Genomic DNA, 17,403 nt, shown 5'->3' with positions numbered 1-17,403 from the left:
CTTTTCAAAAGCTCACAGAATAGTGAGGGAGACAAACCTACAAACAAGGTGTATTGATTAATGTTTTTTAAAATAATGCTGTGTTCTTGGTCACACAAAATCTCAATAGCACAGACCTGGAAGTGTGTCTTTATCTTTCATGCATAGGTGGGTTGGCTAGGGTTCATTGGATTTAGGCTGGGTAATGCTGAGACTGGCTCCAAGCTGCACGTGATGTCTACATCTCCTCTGTGTGTATCTCATCCTCCTGACACTAACGGCTACCTAAGGCATGTTCCCAAAACAAAAACATTAGGGCAAGAGATCAAGCCCAAACTTGCAACATAATTTAAGTCTCTGCATTTTTCATGTCCACTGACATTCATTGACCAAAGCAAGTCCTGTGGCCAAGCCCAAAGTCAAGGGGTACAAAAGTACACCCCACCTGTGGGGCCACGACATGAGTTAGAAAGTCTGATCTAATGTGGAGAGGAAGTGAAGAATTGAGATAAATGATACAGTCTACATGCTAAAATAAAAATAGAAGTGCTGTGGTATAGGTATGATCAGTTCTAATCAGAGCAACCTACCTTTCTTTAAAAAGAAAAACTTATTTTTATTCCTCTAAATAACCCTCTCAGTCAGGCAGGAAGTCTGAAATTCTTAATGTCCATCAGTAATTAAAGCCAGTATTAGCAGGCCTTTATTCGTTTGGGAAATGGCCAGTTAATGACAAAACAATAACACCCGTAACAGTAAAACTTTCTCTATTTTAAGGATCTTTTCCCCAGTTTTTCAAAAGTGATTTGGGGTAAGCCATATTCACACTTATACACATCCTTTATGACTAGTCATGAAAGAGTGTTCCAGGTTAATTTTTTTTGTCCCTGGGATAACACTCAGCAAAACGCACTTTTGCATGGGGAGAAGAAATTTTGCATACCTATGTTTGAGCTTCCAAATGCCATCCACACACTCCTGTATTTCCCAAAGTGAGTTCCAGGAAATACTGCTACTACTACTACTATACGCCTTCTGCAGTGGGGGAATCAGCAGAGTGAATGTAATATTACGTAACACTATTGTGGGTTAGATTGTGTTCCCCTCCAAAATAAGAGATGTCCAAGTCCTAACCCTCAGAATGGGACCTTATTGGGAATAGGATCTTTACAGAGAACCAAGTTTAAACAAACTCGTTAGAAAGAGCCCTAATCCGATATGACATGCAATGTGTCCTTATAAAGAGGGGAAATTTGGACACAGAGATGGATGATGTGAAGATGCATGGAGAGGAGACGGCCATGTAACTTGCGTGATGTATCTACCAGCCAAGGAAGGCCAAGGATTGCCAGCAAACCCCAGAAGTTAGAAGAGGTGAGGGAGGATTCTCCCTCTGAAGCCTTCAGAGAGAACCTAGCCCGGCCAACGCCTTGATTTCAGACTTCTAGCCTCCAGAACTATGAGATAATAAATTTCTGTTGCTTTGAGCCACCCAGTTTTTTGGTACTTTGTAACAGCAGCCCTAGGAAATTAATACCAACCCTATATGATGGTCACCATATGCATGAGCTGAATAAAGCTGTACTAGAATGAAGATCTTTTTTAACGTTGTGTAATGCAACATTTCCCATACTCATTTTACCTATCTGTCTTTTTCTACGCATAACCCCTGTTCATAGCTTGTGGATATTCATATCTGTTCCATGAAACAGGTTGGAAAATGCCAGTATAACCAGTGGAGGTGCTTATCTACAGGGGAAGCTGAAAGATGATGGTGATGGGAGCAGCCATCCTGGCAAGAATAAGATGATACTCATGGATATAACACAAAGTCCTGAATGGGCCCTAAATATGTGCCTCCTCACCTTATCTTGTGTTGCTAATTCCATTCTTTGATTGCTGTCGACATTGCATATAATCAATAAACTAGGTCAAAACACCACTTTTCCCGTTTGGTCCTCAGTATGCACTACAATGGAATCAAGGCCAATGCCATAAATATTTCTACCTCTCTTTGAAATAGATGATTCAAGGAAATCAAGGGTGTTTTGTAGTGCTTCCCTGCCTACACTGCCAAATCTAAGTGATCCATTGTCTAACTCTGGCCATATCATTACAAAGTGAGATGCATACTGGGAGAAATACCTTGAAACACCAAAGGACCTGTCCTGTTTGCTTTGCCCTGGAAACATGCCCTATACAAACACAATAATAACAAAGATGCAAATTTCAGAAACATTTGTAATTATGTGAAAGGAGAAGGTTCTGGGGAGAATGCTGAGTCCAGAATTACTGGTATCTCCCAACTACAGGCAAAAAGAGGGACTTTGAAAATAAGGTAATGCCTTGCCCATACCCTTTCCCTGGGAGTTTGAGTGGACACAGACACATGCTTCTATCTCCTCATGTAAATTGGAGGCTACTACAAGAACAAAGACTAGAATTTGATTCTCTGCTTGGAGTTTGATGACAAGCCTAGGAAGAGATGGAGAGATGTGGTGGAGAGATGTCAGCAGAGCCTAGCAAGGTGTAACAAGATAAAGCTACACCTCAACTGTCTCAAAACTGATATGGCATGGATGGGGTGCCCAGGCTTCCTGTTGGCCCCCACTGGACCCCAGATACTCTCTGAAAGCAGGACTTGCTGTGTCACAGGAAAGCAAGTGAAGTAACTCCATAGGGAGATGGGTACATACGAACCAGATAAGAGGACCGTGTTTCCTCTGCTGACACCTGGGACTATATCAGTTCCGGGGGTTTTCAAATCAGCCTGGATGAAACGAGGAGGAAGCTCAAAGATTGAACTTTGATCAGAAACTGGGTTAAATGAGTCCTTATTTGACAGAAAACAAACACAAATATACACACACAAAAAGAGGAAAGAAAAGAAAACCTCAGTATACACTAATGAGATTTCTTTTTTTTTCTTTTGTAATGCTATGAATATTATTTTATACATTTAAAAGCATAATTCTGAGACGAGTCCATGGCGTCACCAGACTGCTAATGTGGTTTGTGGCTCAAAAACAATTAAGAACGCTGACCTCAAATTTGTCTCACTCTTCTGTGCTCTGTTAATTCAGAGCATTAATGTGGTCCATTATACTTTCATACCAAAGCTTGTTTAGATTCGAGTAGTACAAATTAGCTTCTCTAGGGCTTCTCTTCATGGACCTCCTGGATATTGTGAGTTCCCTTTGAGTAGGTAGGAATGTTTCCTACCATTCTTGTACTTGGCTTCTGCATTTCTTCTTTCACTCCAATTGTCTAATCCTGTGTTTCTACTGTATTAGACTCTCCATCCTTTTCACCGGCAGAATAAAACCTTATATTTCTCCCCCTGGATATTTCAGTAAGTACTGAGTTTTTCGGACCTCAAACTCTGATTTCTTGAATGAGTTTTGCAACTTTCTGGCTCAGTCCGGGGAGCTCCATTTCCTCTCCCTCCCACCAGTATAAGCATTCAGGGGCCAAGATTTCATTTTTGATATACCCAACTTCTGGTGATCCATTTTGTTCCTGCTACAGTAAAACTATGGTGTCAAGCTTGAAAGTCAAACTTGTAGCCTGACAAACATATGTTGCCAAACAAACTTAGTACATCATCAAGTTCTGTTCCACTTCTCATAAGCTCTGGGGCCATGGTCAAGAGACTGAAATGCTCTAAATCTCAGATTCCTGCTCTTTGGGATGATACTGATAGTACACGTCTCATAGGATTGTTGTAAGGATTAAATAAAATATAGCATGCAAAGCAAGTAGCACAGTGCCTAGCAGGAAAGTCCATATTTCTCCGGAATATTGTGCATGTCTCTGTCACATTCACATCAAGTGTGTGTTAGACAAGAAAATTCTGGGCTCCCAGCCACACTCTAAAACAAACATCTCTGGGATGTGGGACCAGATGTCTGTATTTTAATAACCCCAGGGACCTAACATGCACTAAAGTTTGAAAACTCAGGGTAATAAACTGTTGACTATAATCAGCTTCAAAACATCTACCAGTGATTTTAGGACTATCTTGCAAAGTTTTCTTGCAACGTTTCTTGCATTTCTTACAAAGTTTCAAAATTACTGACATAAATTTAATCACAACATCCTTGTAGTATCTTCTTAATACCTGTCTACACTGTAGTGATAGCTCCTTTTTTACTTCATATAGGTTATTTTTGGCTTTTTTTCCCCATAGTCAGCATCATCAGAGATTTACCTATTAAACCTGTTTTTCAGTATGTTTTAAAATGTATTAATTTCTGCTCTCATTCACTATGACTAATCACTCAGTTGCTCCACAGTTTTGGATTTAATTGCAGGTTCTTTTTCAAATCTTTTGAGGTAGATGTTGAGAGCATCAAATTTTAGCCTTTCACTTTAAAAAATATATTTTGCAAAGCTCTACATTTTTCTTTGAGCATAGTTTAAAATCCTAACTGTAGTAATAACAGTCCCAGAGCTCAGATTAGGATATAATAAATGTTAAAATTGGAGGGAAAAGTGTCGGGGGAAATGTTTTTTAATTTCCATCTGCCATAAAAGAAAAAATCAAAATATTATCTCTGATTATAGGCTTTGTAAATAAAATAAAATTTTATATTACTTAACAGAGATTCAAATTACCCAAAGTAACTTAACAACAAATAGAAAACCCAAAGAGCCCTATGTCCATTCAAGAAATTTAAATTAAAATTATACAACTTCCAGGGGCTTCCCTGGTGGCGCAGTGGTTGAGAGTCTGCCTGCCGATGCAGGGGACACGGGTTCGTGCCCCGGTCCGGGAAGATCCTGCATGCCGCAGAGCAGCTGGGCCCATGAACCATGGCCGCTGAGCCTGCGCATCCGGAGCCTGTGCTCCGCAACAGGCCGCGACAGTGAGAGGCTCGTGTACCGCCAAAAAAAAAAAAAAAAAAAAAAAATTATACAACTTCCCATACACGAACTCCAGTCCCATACAGTTGCACTCTTGAATTCTATTTAAAGAGGAAATAATATCAATCCTATGCAAAGTTTTTTGGAAAGCAGAAGAGGAGAGATGATTTCATAATTCATTTTATGAAGCCACTATAAGCCAGATACTGAAACCAGAAAAAGTCAATGCAAGAAAATAAAATTCCAGACAGATATCTTTCATGCATGTAAGTACAAAATCCTTTTAAAAATTAGAAAATGGAATATTAAAGTATTAATAAGATAATACACTCTGATCAATATTGGTAGGTATGCCAGAAATGCAAAAAAATCCCAGAAATCAACCATTATGTGTCACTACATTAATAGGTCAAGGGAGAAGATCATGTGATCATTACAATTGATCCATAAAAAGCATTTGATAAAATACAATATGCATTTATGAAAACAACTCTCAGAAACCTAGGAATGGAAGGGACTTTCTCAAACTGATGAAGGACATCAATGTAAAACCTTCAGAAAATAGAATTCTTGAAGGTAAAATATTGAATGCTTTCCTCATGAGATTGGGGATAAGGGAAAGATATCCTCTCTCACCACTTCTATTCAATATTCTACTTACTCTACTTAAGGTCCTAATTTGTGTGATATGACAAGAAAAGAAACTAAAATTATAAAAATTAGTAAGAAAATAAGAGGTTAAGATAGTGTACCTTGAAAACACTAAGGGATCTATGAGAAAGCAACTACAACTACCTGAATTCAGTGATGTTGCAGGGTAAAAAGTTAATATGTACGTATTTATATGTATATATGTGTGTGTAAATATTATATAGATATAACTTATCTATATAAATATATATAACATTTACACACATATATATTATCAGTGAACAATTACAAATATGATAGTATCATTTATAATACCATTTAAAAAAATCACATACTCGGAGATAAAATCAGCAAAGACCTCTACCGTGAAAACTAAATACTGCTGCGAGAAATGAAAAGACATCTAAATAAATGTAGTGATAAGCCATTCATGATTGGAATAGTCAATATTGTTAAGATGTCAGTTCTTACAGTAACCTATTGATTCAACACAATTCCAATAAAAATCCTGAAAGCCAGGCATTTTTTCTAGAACTTGACAAGTTAATTTTAAAGTGTATTTGGAAGGCAAAGGACCAACACTAGCCAAATTATCTCAAAAAGGAAGAACCAAGTTGGAATGTGTACCCTTTCTAATTTCTGGACTTATTATAAGTGACAGTAATCAGGACAGGATAGACAAATAGGTCCGTGGAACAGAACAGAAAGAAAATGATCCACATATATGGATCAGTAATTTTTTACAAGGGCACCAAAGCCCTTCTTCATAAGCTTATTGGTCATTTTGATGAGAAAAGGAATATTTCTTTAATAAATAGTTTTAGACTGACTGGATATCTATATAGGAAACAATGAACCTTAACCCCTACCTCACACCATACTCAAACATCAATTTAAGGTGGATGCAAATTTAGGATAGGCTAAGATTTCTTATATAAAACACTGAAAAAAACTGTAAAAATAAATAATTTGGGCTTCATCAAAATTCAAACCTATGCTCCTCAAAAAACACCATCAAAAAAAAGTTAAAAGGAAATAAAAAATAAAAATGGAATGCCACAAACTAGAAATAAATTAGTGACGTGCCGAACTTCTGGCTCACAGGAGGCTACTAAAATAGGCAAAAATAACCTCCAGTGTTAGAAATGAGATCAGTGGTTGCTTCTGGGGGCCATGGGCAGCTGGAAGATAGCATAAGGGAACTTTCTGAGGTGACAGAAAAGTTGTGTCTTGTGCATTTGTCAAAACTGAATAAACGCTATAAATAAGATATGAACATTTCATTATGCTTCAATATACCAGTTACTGTAAAACATAAAATGCTAAAACTGCTATAAGCGGGTAATATAATATTTAACCTTTCAGTAACAAAGGACTTATTAGAAAAATTAAAACCATTTTCCATTTTCTGGCCATAAATACCATAAACAAAATTAAGGAAACCTGAGATGAAGTCTTTGTCATAAACATGATAGGAAAAATTTGTAGTATATAGAATTCTTAAAATCAACAGAGAAATAGTAAACCTAGCTTAAAAATCTGGCAGAGGACATTTATGTAAAGTGAATATATAAAATATAAAATATGTTTTCTAATTGGAATATGGATTGGTACGGAATTTCTGGAAAACAATTTGGCAATGTGTGGTTCTTAAAAGAGTTTATGGCATTTAATCCAATAATTCAGATCTTAGTACCCAATGTAATTTAATAATCAAGGGTATTAAAATGATCCAAAATGTATATATAAGAATAAAGTAAACCCTATGACTCAATATAAAATGAGTGAATTATTTAGCAAATTAAACTGAAAGTTGGTTATTTTCTTATAGCCTAATTTATATCAGACAGAAGTTGACTTAACTTCAATATTCATCAAATAGATAATTATTAAATGAAATACGGCATAGCTATACAGTAGAATATTATGCAATCATTAAAATTATATCCCCAAGGAATCCTTAATAGCACCTGAAAATTTTATACTATAGTAAAGGCAATATAAAGGGTTCAGTACTTTATATTCTGTATGATAATAAGTACAATATATGTGAATATGTTTGTATATTAAGATACACATTACTTTAACAGATTATCTCTATATGGTATAATAGCAGTTGAATTTTTAATGATTTTCTGTATTTACTACAATGAACATGATTTACCTGGAAATGCAGATAAAATGCTGTCAACAGTAATTTTTTTGTAAAAAAAAGAAAAGGAAAGAAAGAAGGAAGGAAGGAAAAAAATAAATTAGTTCCTGGGGGATTAAAAGATATTACTGGGTTTTTTTTAAGTGCTGCCATTTGATACAAGAATCGCCAGGATTCCAATTCACAGTGTCCATTGAGCAGGTGGCACCTGGCAACTGCATTTATTGCTATTGCCACGTTATAATAAAATAAATTTTGACAAATTTCAGTACTCTGGTGGAAATGGAGTCACAATTTCTGAAGAGTTCCACAAATTTTGACAAGCATCAATCATGCTTTGTTTCATTGCTGGTTTAATTGCATTATACAGATCTCAGGATGTGTCTAAATGTGCAAATATCTGCTTTCCCAGTGTGGCTCCATTTCTAAGGCTGCTGAAATTGAAGGCTGACCACAGCAATATCCCAATATTACAGCCATTTGGAGACAGGAATGTAAAGTTCAGAATGATCTTGAAAATCTCATTATTTTCTGAGTAACATCTGGTTCTATTGAATTTTGTGGCACTTCATATGACCATTAAAAACAAAGCATATTGTATCCAACAGTGGGGTGAACCTAGATTCGAAATTGAGATGAATTCTCATTAACAAATTCCAACACTCCCAAGCATGCATTTAGGTTTTCAAACACCCGATTCTTGTGGACTTACTAATTAGTGGTTAATAGTAGACCAGTAACTCTGGTCCTTTGACTAAATAACATTTAGTAGACTGTTTATTAATTTAGTATTAATATTGAAATTTCATGTTTGGAATTGGTATGTAACAATTGTTAAATATAGAGCCTAGAGTGGGACTTTCTTGCTGTGTCAGAAAGGTACTGCAGCCCCAGAGCGGTGGATCATGTGGGAAAAGCACCATGAAATTCTAAAGAGCAGGCTGGAAGATTAATTGAGGAGAATTCTCTCATAGGAGAAGAGCAGAAAGGAGGGGGTCTGTCCCCCTCCAAGCGCGAGGAAAGGGGAAAGGCAAGAGAAGAGCAGAAAGGAGGGGGTCTGTCCCCCTCCAAGCACGAGGAAGGGGAAAGGCAAGAGAACCACTCATAGAATTTGGACTGTTCGCCAGATGGGGAGGCTGATCTCTCACCCAGGCTGGCAGAGCTGTAGAATCATCTAGTCCTGACCAGGCTGGTACCAGAGCAGTGTGCAAGAGAGGACGGGGGACAACCTGAGTTGGGAGGTGTAGTGGTGATTCTTCTCACCATGATGAATCTGCGAGCAGGATACAGGATGCAGCCACAGCTGTTCATGGTGGCTAAATAAGGAGATAAAGGTCACCAACTGGACAACGCTCATTTCCACATTTGATGGGACAAATAAGTTTGGGTCTTTTAATGAATTAGCTGCAGTAATAAATTTAACTGAAAAGATGTCTTCCGTAACTATCAATATTCTGATCACATGAAATTTTGAGATAAAAATTGAATCTCTTGCTATAAAATAATTTGTTAAATCTTTAAAATTATTTTGACCAGTAAGTTGTACGTAGAGTGAGTTTTACTTTGTGGAAACACTGGTTGATAGAAACAACTAAGTGAAATTCAAAATTATACATTGTCCAATCATTTAGAGCTATTATTAATCATTACATAACCATATATATGCATATAAATTTTAAGTTATTTAATAATCCCTAAATATTTTAATTAATGAACTTTAACAAATATTTAAGTCTCTACTATATGGAAGACCCTGGAATTGAAATTCAGAAAATTAGGGATGTCACCAAATTGCTAAAGAACACTCTTCTTATTGTGGGGCTTCTCCTTTTGAGCCATACTTGGATTTTAGGAAGAGAAGGTAAAAGTATGACTTTACACTCACCCACTTAGCTGAAGTTATTATAAAGTTTAACCTCTCCCCATGGAAAACCTGACGGTTTTAATATTTATGAAGCTCTTATTTTTCAGATATTTAGGTGTAATACTTAGTTCCATGTTCCATCCTTTCTTTTGACCCAACCTTCAAACCCACAACTTCTGAAGTATCAGGAGAAGTGAGATAGACAGAGGGGGATAGACTGCTTGGCAATCAGCTAACAGCTAAAACTTACAGGACCTTCTTTGAAAAAAGAATGGACTGGCATCCAATAGACATTTCCCAAATTTATTTTAATTAATCAGCTAATATACACAAGATGTATTTTATATTCATGCAGTCACAGACACTGTTTACTATGAGGTAGATTCACAAAATTATTCAATACATAAATTCCAGAAGTCTGTTTTTTTTAATATTTCAATTTATTACCAAGGAAACTTAGCTGAGCTTATATGTCTGTTTTTCAGCATGGTTCTCCTTTTTTTTTTTTTTTTGCGGTACACGGGCCTCTCACTGTTGTGGCCTCTCCCGTTGCGGAGCACAGGCTCCGGACGTGCAGGCTCAGCGGCCATGGCTCACGGGCCCAGCTGCTCCACGGCACGCAGGATCCTCGTGGACCGGGACACGAACCCGTGTCCCTTGCATCGGCAGGCGGACTCCCAACCACTGCACCACCAGGGAAGCCCTAGCATGGTTCTCCTTTAAAACCAGTGTTCCATCTCTTCTGTTACAAGATGGAAATTACCAAGAAACTGGTTGAAGAGCTCATCATCCTTTTGTTTTCTGTTCACTTATTTCTAGTCACTGGAGGGTATTTTGCTTCATGTCAGAAACGTCATCAGTGATCCTCTGCTTCCTGCTGCACCTGCAAGCTCCACTTACCTCCACTTGGCAGGCTCCAGCTAATATTATATTGGGTTAGTTCCTGCCCTAAACAAGATCTATGTAAAACCTCACTGGCTGAGAAGGGAAGGTTTCCATCCTTCTCAGGGTCTCCCACATATCACCTGGGGTCTCACTGTCCCTTTTCCAGGACCATTTCTCCTGAGTGTAGCTACCCTTTCTCGCCAGATCTTGTCCAATTCAATTTGACCAAACCTTGTTTTGTAGCCCCCTCGAGACTGTTCTTGTGGTTGTGACCTTAACCCTGTGTCAAGGCCATTTGGAGCATGGTCTCTTCCTTTGGACCTCTTAATCCAGCCCTAGAGTAAAACTGCCCTGGTAAGTGCAACTGCAGATTCAGCAACAGTAAGCATCTTTGTTGGACAGAACAATTCATCTTATAAATATTTCACCTTGTTATTGTTTTGGCCATTTAAAATAAAATTATGTTTTCTCATATATCTATCAGCCATTATACAAACCTAAGTTTTACCAAAATACAGTTTTATGGGCAATGTGTTTGGGATTTTTCGCTCTAGAATTCTATAGTTTATATGTGTGAACACATTTAAAACTAATATTTTTTACATAACCTTTCAAAAATTTATTTCTTCACACAATCACCAGTCCTCTCAGGACTTTATATTTTATTCATGTTTCAGGATATTATTATCATTATTTAGACAGCTAGTTTCTTTTCTAATTCTTTTGGCTACTTGGAACTCTGCTGTTCAGTGCTTCTTTATAGTGTTTTTATTGTTATTGTTGATGATCTCAAAAGGACATACTTGGGATATACATATCTTGCTGAATTGTAAACTATCTTTCATATACCCCCTTTCTTTCTATGCCTCTCTCCCTTCTTTATTCCAATTGGCATAAGAACTCTTTCTTGACAAGTCAGTCGTGAGTCAATTGAGATAGAATTAATTGATTTGAGCAGAGATTAGAAAACAATTTTGAATAAAATGTGCTGATTTGCTCTACTGGAACATAGCATCACTTTTCAAAAGCATTCCTCATGGTTTCTCAGATGCTGCTACTTCCTTGGCAATATTTTTAAATGAGTTTCACAAATCGACACTTCTCGAAGTGTGGTCCCCAGAGCAGCAGCATTAACATCTCCTGGGAACAAGTAGAAATGTAAATTAGCCAGCCCTGGGGTAGACTTACTGTATTAGAAACAATAACGGTGGAGGCAAGCCAGCCATCTGTATTGAAGCAAGCCCTCCAGGTAATTTTGATGCACACTGAAACCTGAAAACCAGTACTCTAGGCAGTAAAACCCACACGCAGTTTCTTAAATAAAAAGGTGACATGATCAGAGATGGGTTTAAAAAACCTGCCTGATAGGATTATTTCACAGAGGTAAATATTTTTAAAAGTCATTTTACTGGAACCAGTTTTAACTATTTCATATTGAAATGGCCCAATGGAAAACATAACAAGTTTTAGTAAAACAATGTGTTTTATGTTACTAAGGGCATAAAATAATTTCTTCATAGCAAATGCAGAAACCTTTCTTCCGTTAAAATGGAATTCAAAGAAGTGTAATTTGCTAGATGACTTGATGTGCTGCCCTTATCTTTATGTGCCTGGTTTTCTGCTGGATTAATTAGCCTACGTTTTCATTGAATCTCAGATCCTTGGAAATTAGCCCTTAGAGGAAGATAAATTTTGAATATTGAAAAATTGAAAATAAAATTGTTAAGGTAATTCCTTTCTTACGATAGAAGAAACAGCATCAAAAAGAAGGTAGGAACATTCTAAACCATAACAAGAAGGGGTTACTTGAGTAGTCAGGTTAAAAAAAATAAAGTGGGAAAGTAGAAGGCAGGCCAGAGGGAAGGGATGCAGGTAAGGTTCACCTGCTTTGTGCTGTCTAGAGGTGGCCCTGGAAGGACTCCTTAGGGGAGTTATCCCATCACTTTGAACTTGTTCGTAAATGCGCCTCAAAGACTTTGGTGTGTAGAGCCCTATGTCATGTGACTCATAATAAATTCACGTATTAATTATTTTCCAGCTTTCTCCAATGGCCATTGTGATGACTGTACTTTTTCTGTGTTTATTACTGTTAGGTTTTATCTGCTAACATTAGAGCACGCAAACATTTCTGTGAAAACGTTATGGTTCTTCTGGGTCCTCTGAAATACTCTGTAGATTATGTACAACCTTTCACGGAACATCCGTTTGAAGGACACTCCATGTCAGGACCATTTTTTTGTATGCTCCGTTTTTTCAGTTACAAACAATGGGTGTGAATATCAAGGGTCAGTGCAGTCTTAAGCAACAGTAAGATTGTTTAATGATGTTTATTTATTTCAGGAGTTTTTAAAAAGTGTTGTTATTTCTTGGCATTTTGGCAGTGAGTCTTCCGATGCTCTCTTCAGACTCCGGGATTGATGGAAAGGAAAAAATTTAGAGGACTGTTTCACTTTCCACTTTTATAATGACAATATTTTCCCTATGCACAACAGATGCCACTGACACATGGTTAGTTCCAAATGTAGAAGCTGAACTTCATCAAAAGTGTCTTGAGCAAAGAAAAGAATATTGCTCTTCAGGCATTAACTATAGCCCTGAGTCACTCTGTTGGGTCCAAGTTTCGTTTCTATTCTCATATTAGATCATACCCTTTTGATTTACTTGTAATCCCATTGGAGAGGGAACTGTGCTGGGAAAGTGAGGGATGTATTTAATGCTGCACGTAGATACTTGCACACAAGAATTTTAAGGTTTATGGAATATGTACGTGTCTATGTAGATATAGATACAGCCTTTTATTGCACATAATTAATGGGACAATGTTCTTCATTTTTCAGCTATAGAATTTATCTCATTTTGCCTTTTCTTTGGGAAATAATTGTGAAATCTATATACATATTACTTTCATGGGTCAACAACTAGAATATTGAATCATTAGATTATTTTTGGTCCCAGAATATCTAGGCACTTGAACATCAATATTGACCATATGGTTACTAAGTTTCAAGCTGTCGTGCTTAAGTTAAATATAACTGATTTTGCATCAGAAAATCCTTGCTTTACAAAATACCTGCCACTGAAAAGATTCTTTCTATTATACAGACAATTCCAGCTCAGTACCAGCAAACATACAGTGTTTAAGATTGTAGCATCATGATGGATGATAGCACATTTCTAAACATCTCAATCCTTTACAAACTGCAGCTGCACCATTATGCCTCTCAAAATAATTCATGCAACAGCACTGCCTTTAAAGAACTATTCACAATTAAATTCAAACTCACAAAAATGTATCTACCAGTAATTCTTAAACTTTTTGTTATCACGACTCATTATTTTTTTGTAATTCCTCAATTCTTGCAGCCCATATTCATTGTGGGATATATTTATTTCATTCATACAATTAACTAATATTTATTGATCATTTACTATAAACCAAGAATATGGTGCTAGGAACTAAGGATACTTTGTAGGACACTTCGTTGGTCATACCAAGTTCTTTACTTCCTGGAACTTACCAACTAACCTTATTTTTCAAAATAAAGTGCATCTAATGCATTTTAATGGGGATCAGGGGCTGCAGGATTTTGCGGTAACCTTTGAGATACATGAAAAGTTGTAAAGCAAGGTTTGGAATCATTGCCTAATAATCAGATTTTCAATTTCAAACTATCCAGGAATGAAACAGTCATGTGCTTTTATTTTGCGTACCAAAACAATGTCTGAAGTTCTGCCGAAGGCAGTAATGAATATCTGCAATTATCACAAGCTGAATGTGACCGTGAATACTCTGTGCTTTGAGAGTCAGTCTGAGTGGGCATTAAATACTTCACGCCTCAAAGGTAAAATTGAGTACGTTTTTGTGTAAGTTAAAGAAGACATTCCTCGCAGAAATTATTTCTATGACATCCACTTAAGACTATGTGAAGAAGCGGACAGTTACGGCATTTGGGCAGACTCCAATTAGTTTTCTGCCCTTATGTTCCCACCGTACAATTTAACCATTTAATCCCCACCATAGAGAATGCATGCAACAAAAAGTTGAAGAATGAGTGAATGGATTAATGATTAAGAATACTCTAACTCCTTTTCCCATACAATAGGAAAAGGTAGTGTTTCACAGTATATATCGATGTCACCAAGGGACACAGTAACACTTTCTGAAGGCTGTAGGTAGGTATACAAATTCATACAGTGCTGCCATAAAAAGTTACACCTCTTTTGGCTTCATTTTCTCCATTCCTTGTTTCTTTGCAGAGCGATTCAACGTGTATCTTATGCCTACACCAAACCTGGACATTTATGGCGAATGCACAATGCAGATCACTCATGAGAATATCTATCTCTGGGATATCCACAATGCCAAGGTCAAGCTGGTCATGTGGCCTCTCAGCTCACTGAGGAGATACGGGCGGGACTCAACATGGTTCACGTTTGAGTCAGGAAGGTAAGCTTTGAGCACAGAAGCCACAGGCAAAGGTTCTGTCCCGCCGTGCCCAGGCTGGCCGTTTCATTTCCATGAAGGGTAGAGAGCACCAAATACATATCAATAATTTCTTCACATTCTTACTGATAATCTGAATAAAATTGTGTTAACTCTATGGCAGGTTAAGTACCCCATTCAAAATAATTCCCGTCTCTCACTCTGGCATCAAACCAGTTTCATAATTATCTTTATCGTACAAGATCTTTGTGAAATTATTACAAGATTATATTTGGGGTTCATCCTCCTATATTTTTGGTGCAATAGGATCTCCATAAAATTCAACATGTCCTTGCCAGCATTATAATTGTGGGGGTTTTTTAAAGGAAAATATTTTGAAAGGAGTTTTATATAAAATTGCTTAAATACTACCTTTTAGGTTTGAGACAAGTTAATGCAATATTCATTTACCCAGATGTTTATGTTAATAACATTAATTAAGTGTTATTAATTCAGAATGACTGAAAAAAAAAGTTGGCAAATCCATAGTTTATGAAATGTGTAATTCAGATTTTAAATGTAGTATGTCAAGACAAATACATTGGTTTCTTGATCACAGCACATGGTTAGAATCCATAAATGTCTAAAATGAATGTCTAAAATGTGCTTGCTTCACAATCATTATTCACAGGTACGGGTTTAGACGTGAGCTTCAACCAACTGAATCAACGTTATTATGCTCTGACCCCTTTGTGATATTGTTGTCACACATCCAAGATAAGACTTAGGTTTAGGGATTCTCTATAAGAGATGTTTAATGTATTCACACTTGGGGACATGATTTATCACATTCTAGAAATGAATCTGTGGCCTTATAAGGTAATTACAGTGAAGTCACTATGTGACTAGATAGATAAATTATAATAGTTATACAACAGAATATTACCTACCCACGACGCACAACTTGGATGAATCTCAAAAGCAATGTTGTAAGCATTATGTGTAATTCCATCGGTAGGAAATTCTACAACAGACAAAACTAATTTACAGTGACAGAAAGCAAATGAATGGTTGCCTAGGATTGGGGATAGGGAGAGAATGGACTCCAGGAAACACAGAGGAACTTTGGGGGTGGTGAAAATGCCCTGTATCCTGACTTTTGTCAAGAGCCATGGAACTGTGTATAAATATTGGTGTGCATCGTTATATGCAAATTATCCCCCAGTGTTTTTAATGTGAAAAGAAAAAGTGGGGAAAGAAAGTTGGAGGGGATTTACTATTCTTATTTTATATACTTTCCCACTGTTTGAGGTTTGACAGTGAGCATTTGTTACTTTTACAACAAAACACTTCCTCTGGAAGGAATGGGGCCAAGGAAGGGGAGAGAGCCCCAAGCGTTTTCTGGAGAGGGGGTCTTTCTGGAGAGGGGGTCTTGAAGCTGTGAGATACAGCCAGGCCTTTATTCCTAGGTAGGCACAGTAAAGTCAGAAGTATGTTTTCACAACCTGAGCAGGCTTTGCACTTTTTACATTTTTCTTGTAAATCTCTGTTTTTTAATACTTTATATCGTCTGATTAAAAAGTTAACCCAAACTTTTGAGGGAGTAATTGGAAAGAAAAGCTTAAAATCACTCATAATTTCTCCATCTTGAGAAAATGGCTTTTAATATTTTGGTTTACTTCTTTCCAATATATTTTAAAATCAGCATATTTTCACTTAACATTATATTGAGAAGTAATCTCTGAGTCCTTTAAAATCAAGATTTTTGTGGTCATATGGTATCTGAACATATGGCTGTACTATCATTAATTTAATATTAGGGTGTTTCCAGAATGAACTAGTATAAATAAAGCCACACTGACCGAACATCTGCGAATAGATGTGCAAATATCTGATCATTTTCTTAGCAGAGCCTTTTTCAAGAATTACTGGGTCAAAAGCTGTGAACATTTTCAAGGTTCTTCACAATATAGCAAATTGCTTTCAAGGGAAGTAAAATCAATTCACACACCCTCTAAGGGTGCCAAGGGAGTGCTCTTCTTGACCCCATAACCATAGCATTAAAATGATGATTTAGGATGTTTCTATTTTGATAGAGGACTTGGATATCTTGTTATTTTTTTTTCTTTTCTCCTTTGTTTCTTTATGTTTGGAGGTGTGTCCTTGTGTTCATTTCTATGTTTTTCCTTCTTTGAAATTTGGGTGTCCTTTGCCCTTTAATATTTGGGCTATTGATCATTATTCTGTGTGTCTAGTTTGTAAATTCCAGAGGATCTCACTCTGATTAAAGGTAGCCAAGGGCAGAAGGTTTTGTCCATGTGTGATCCAGAGAAATGAAAGCAGGACGCTGTGTTCCCTAGGTCAGGACTGGGAGAAGCGGGGAGGGGAATGGCATGAGTGATGACAAGTGACAATTTAAAGGAAAAGTTGGCAGGTAAGGCCCGGCCTGTCATCCTAGTGAACCTTGAGCTGAAGAATGACGTTTTCTGCGTTTTATGTTACTAGCTCTTTGCACAAGGCACATCGTTTGGAAGCAGTCTGTAGCCATTTATTCATACTACCGCATGTACTGGAATGTAATAA

At 37.0% G+C, this 17,403-nt stretch overlaps 1 protein-coding gene across 1 annotated transcript in view; it reads left to right on the top strand.

The window, feature by feature from the left end:
• Positions 1 to 17,403, top strand: part of DOK6 (docking protein 6) — a 419,479-nt gene that overhangs the window by 258,599 nt on the left and 143,477 nt on the right. The window contains exon 5 of the mRNA XM_004279999.3: positions 14,655 to 14,844. Within this exon, the coding sequence (XP_004280047.1) occupies positions 14,655 to 14,844 (190 nt within the window). The remainder of the gene's footprint in view (positions 1 to 14,654; positions 14,845 to 17,403) is intronic.

The sequence above is a fragment of the Orcinus orca genome, chromosome 15 (assembly GCF_937001465.1).
Source record: "Orcinus orca chromosome 15, mOrcOrc1.1, whole genome shotgun sequence".
NCBI lineage: Eukaryota > Metazoa > Chordata > Mammalia > Artiodactyla > Delphinidae > Orcinus > Orcinus orca.
This window is presented reverse-complemented; position numbering and strand designations above follow the sequence as displayed.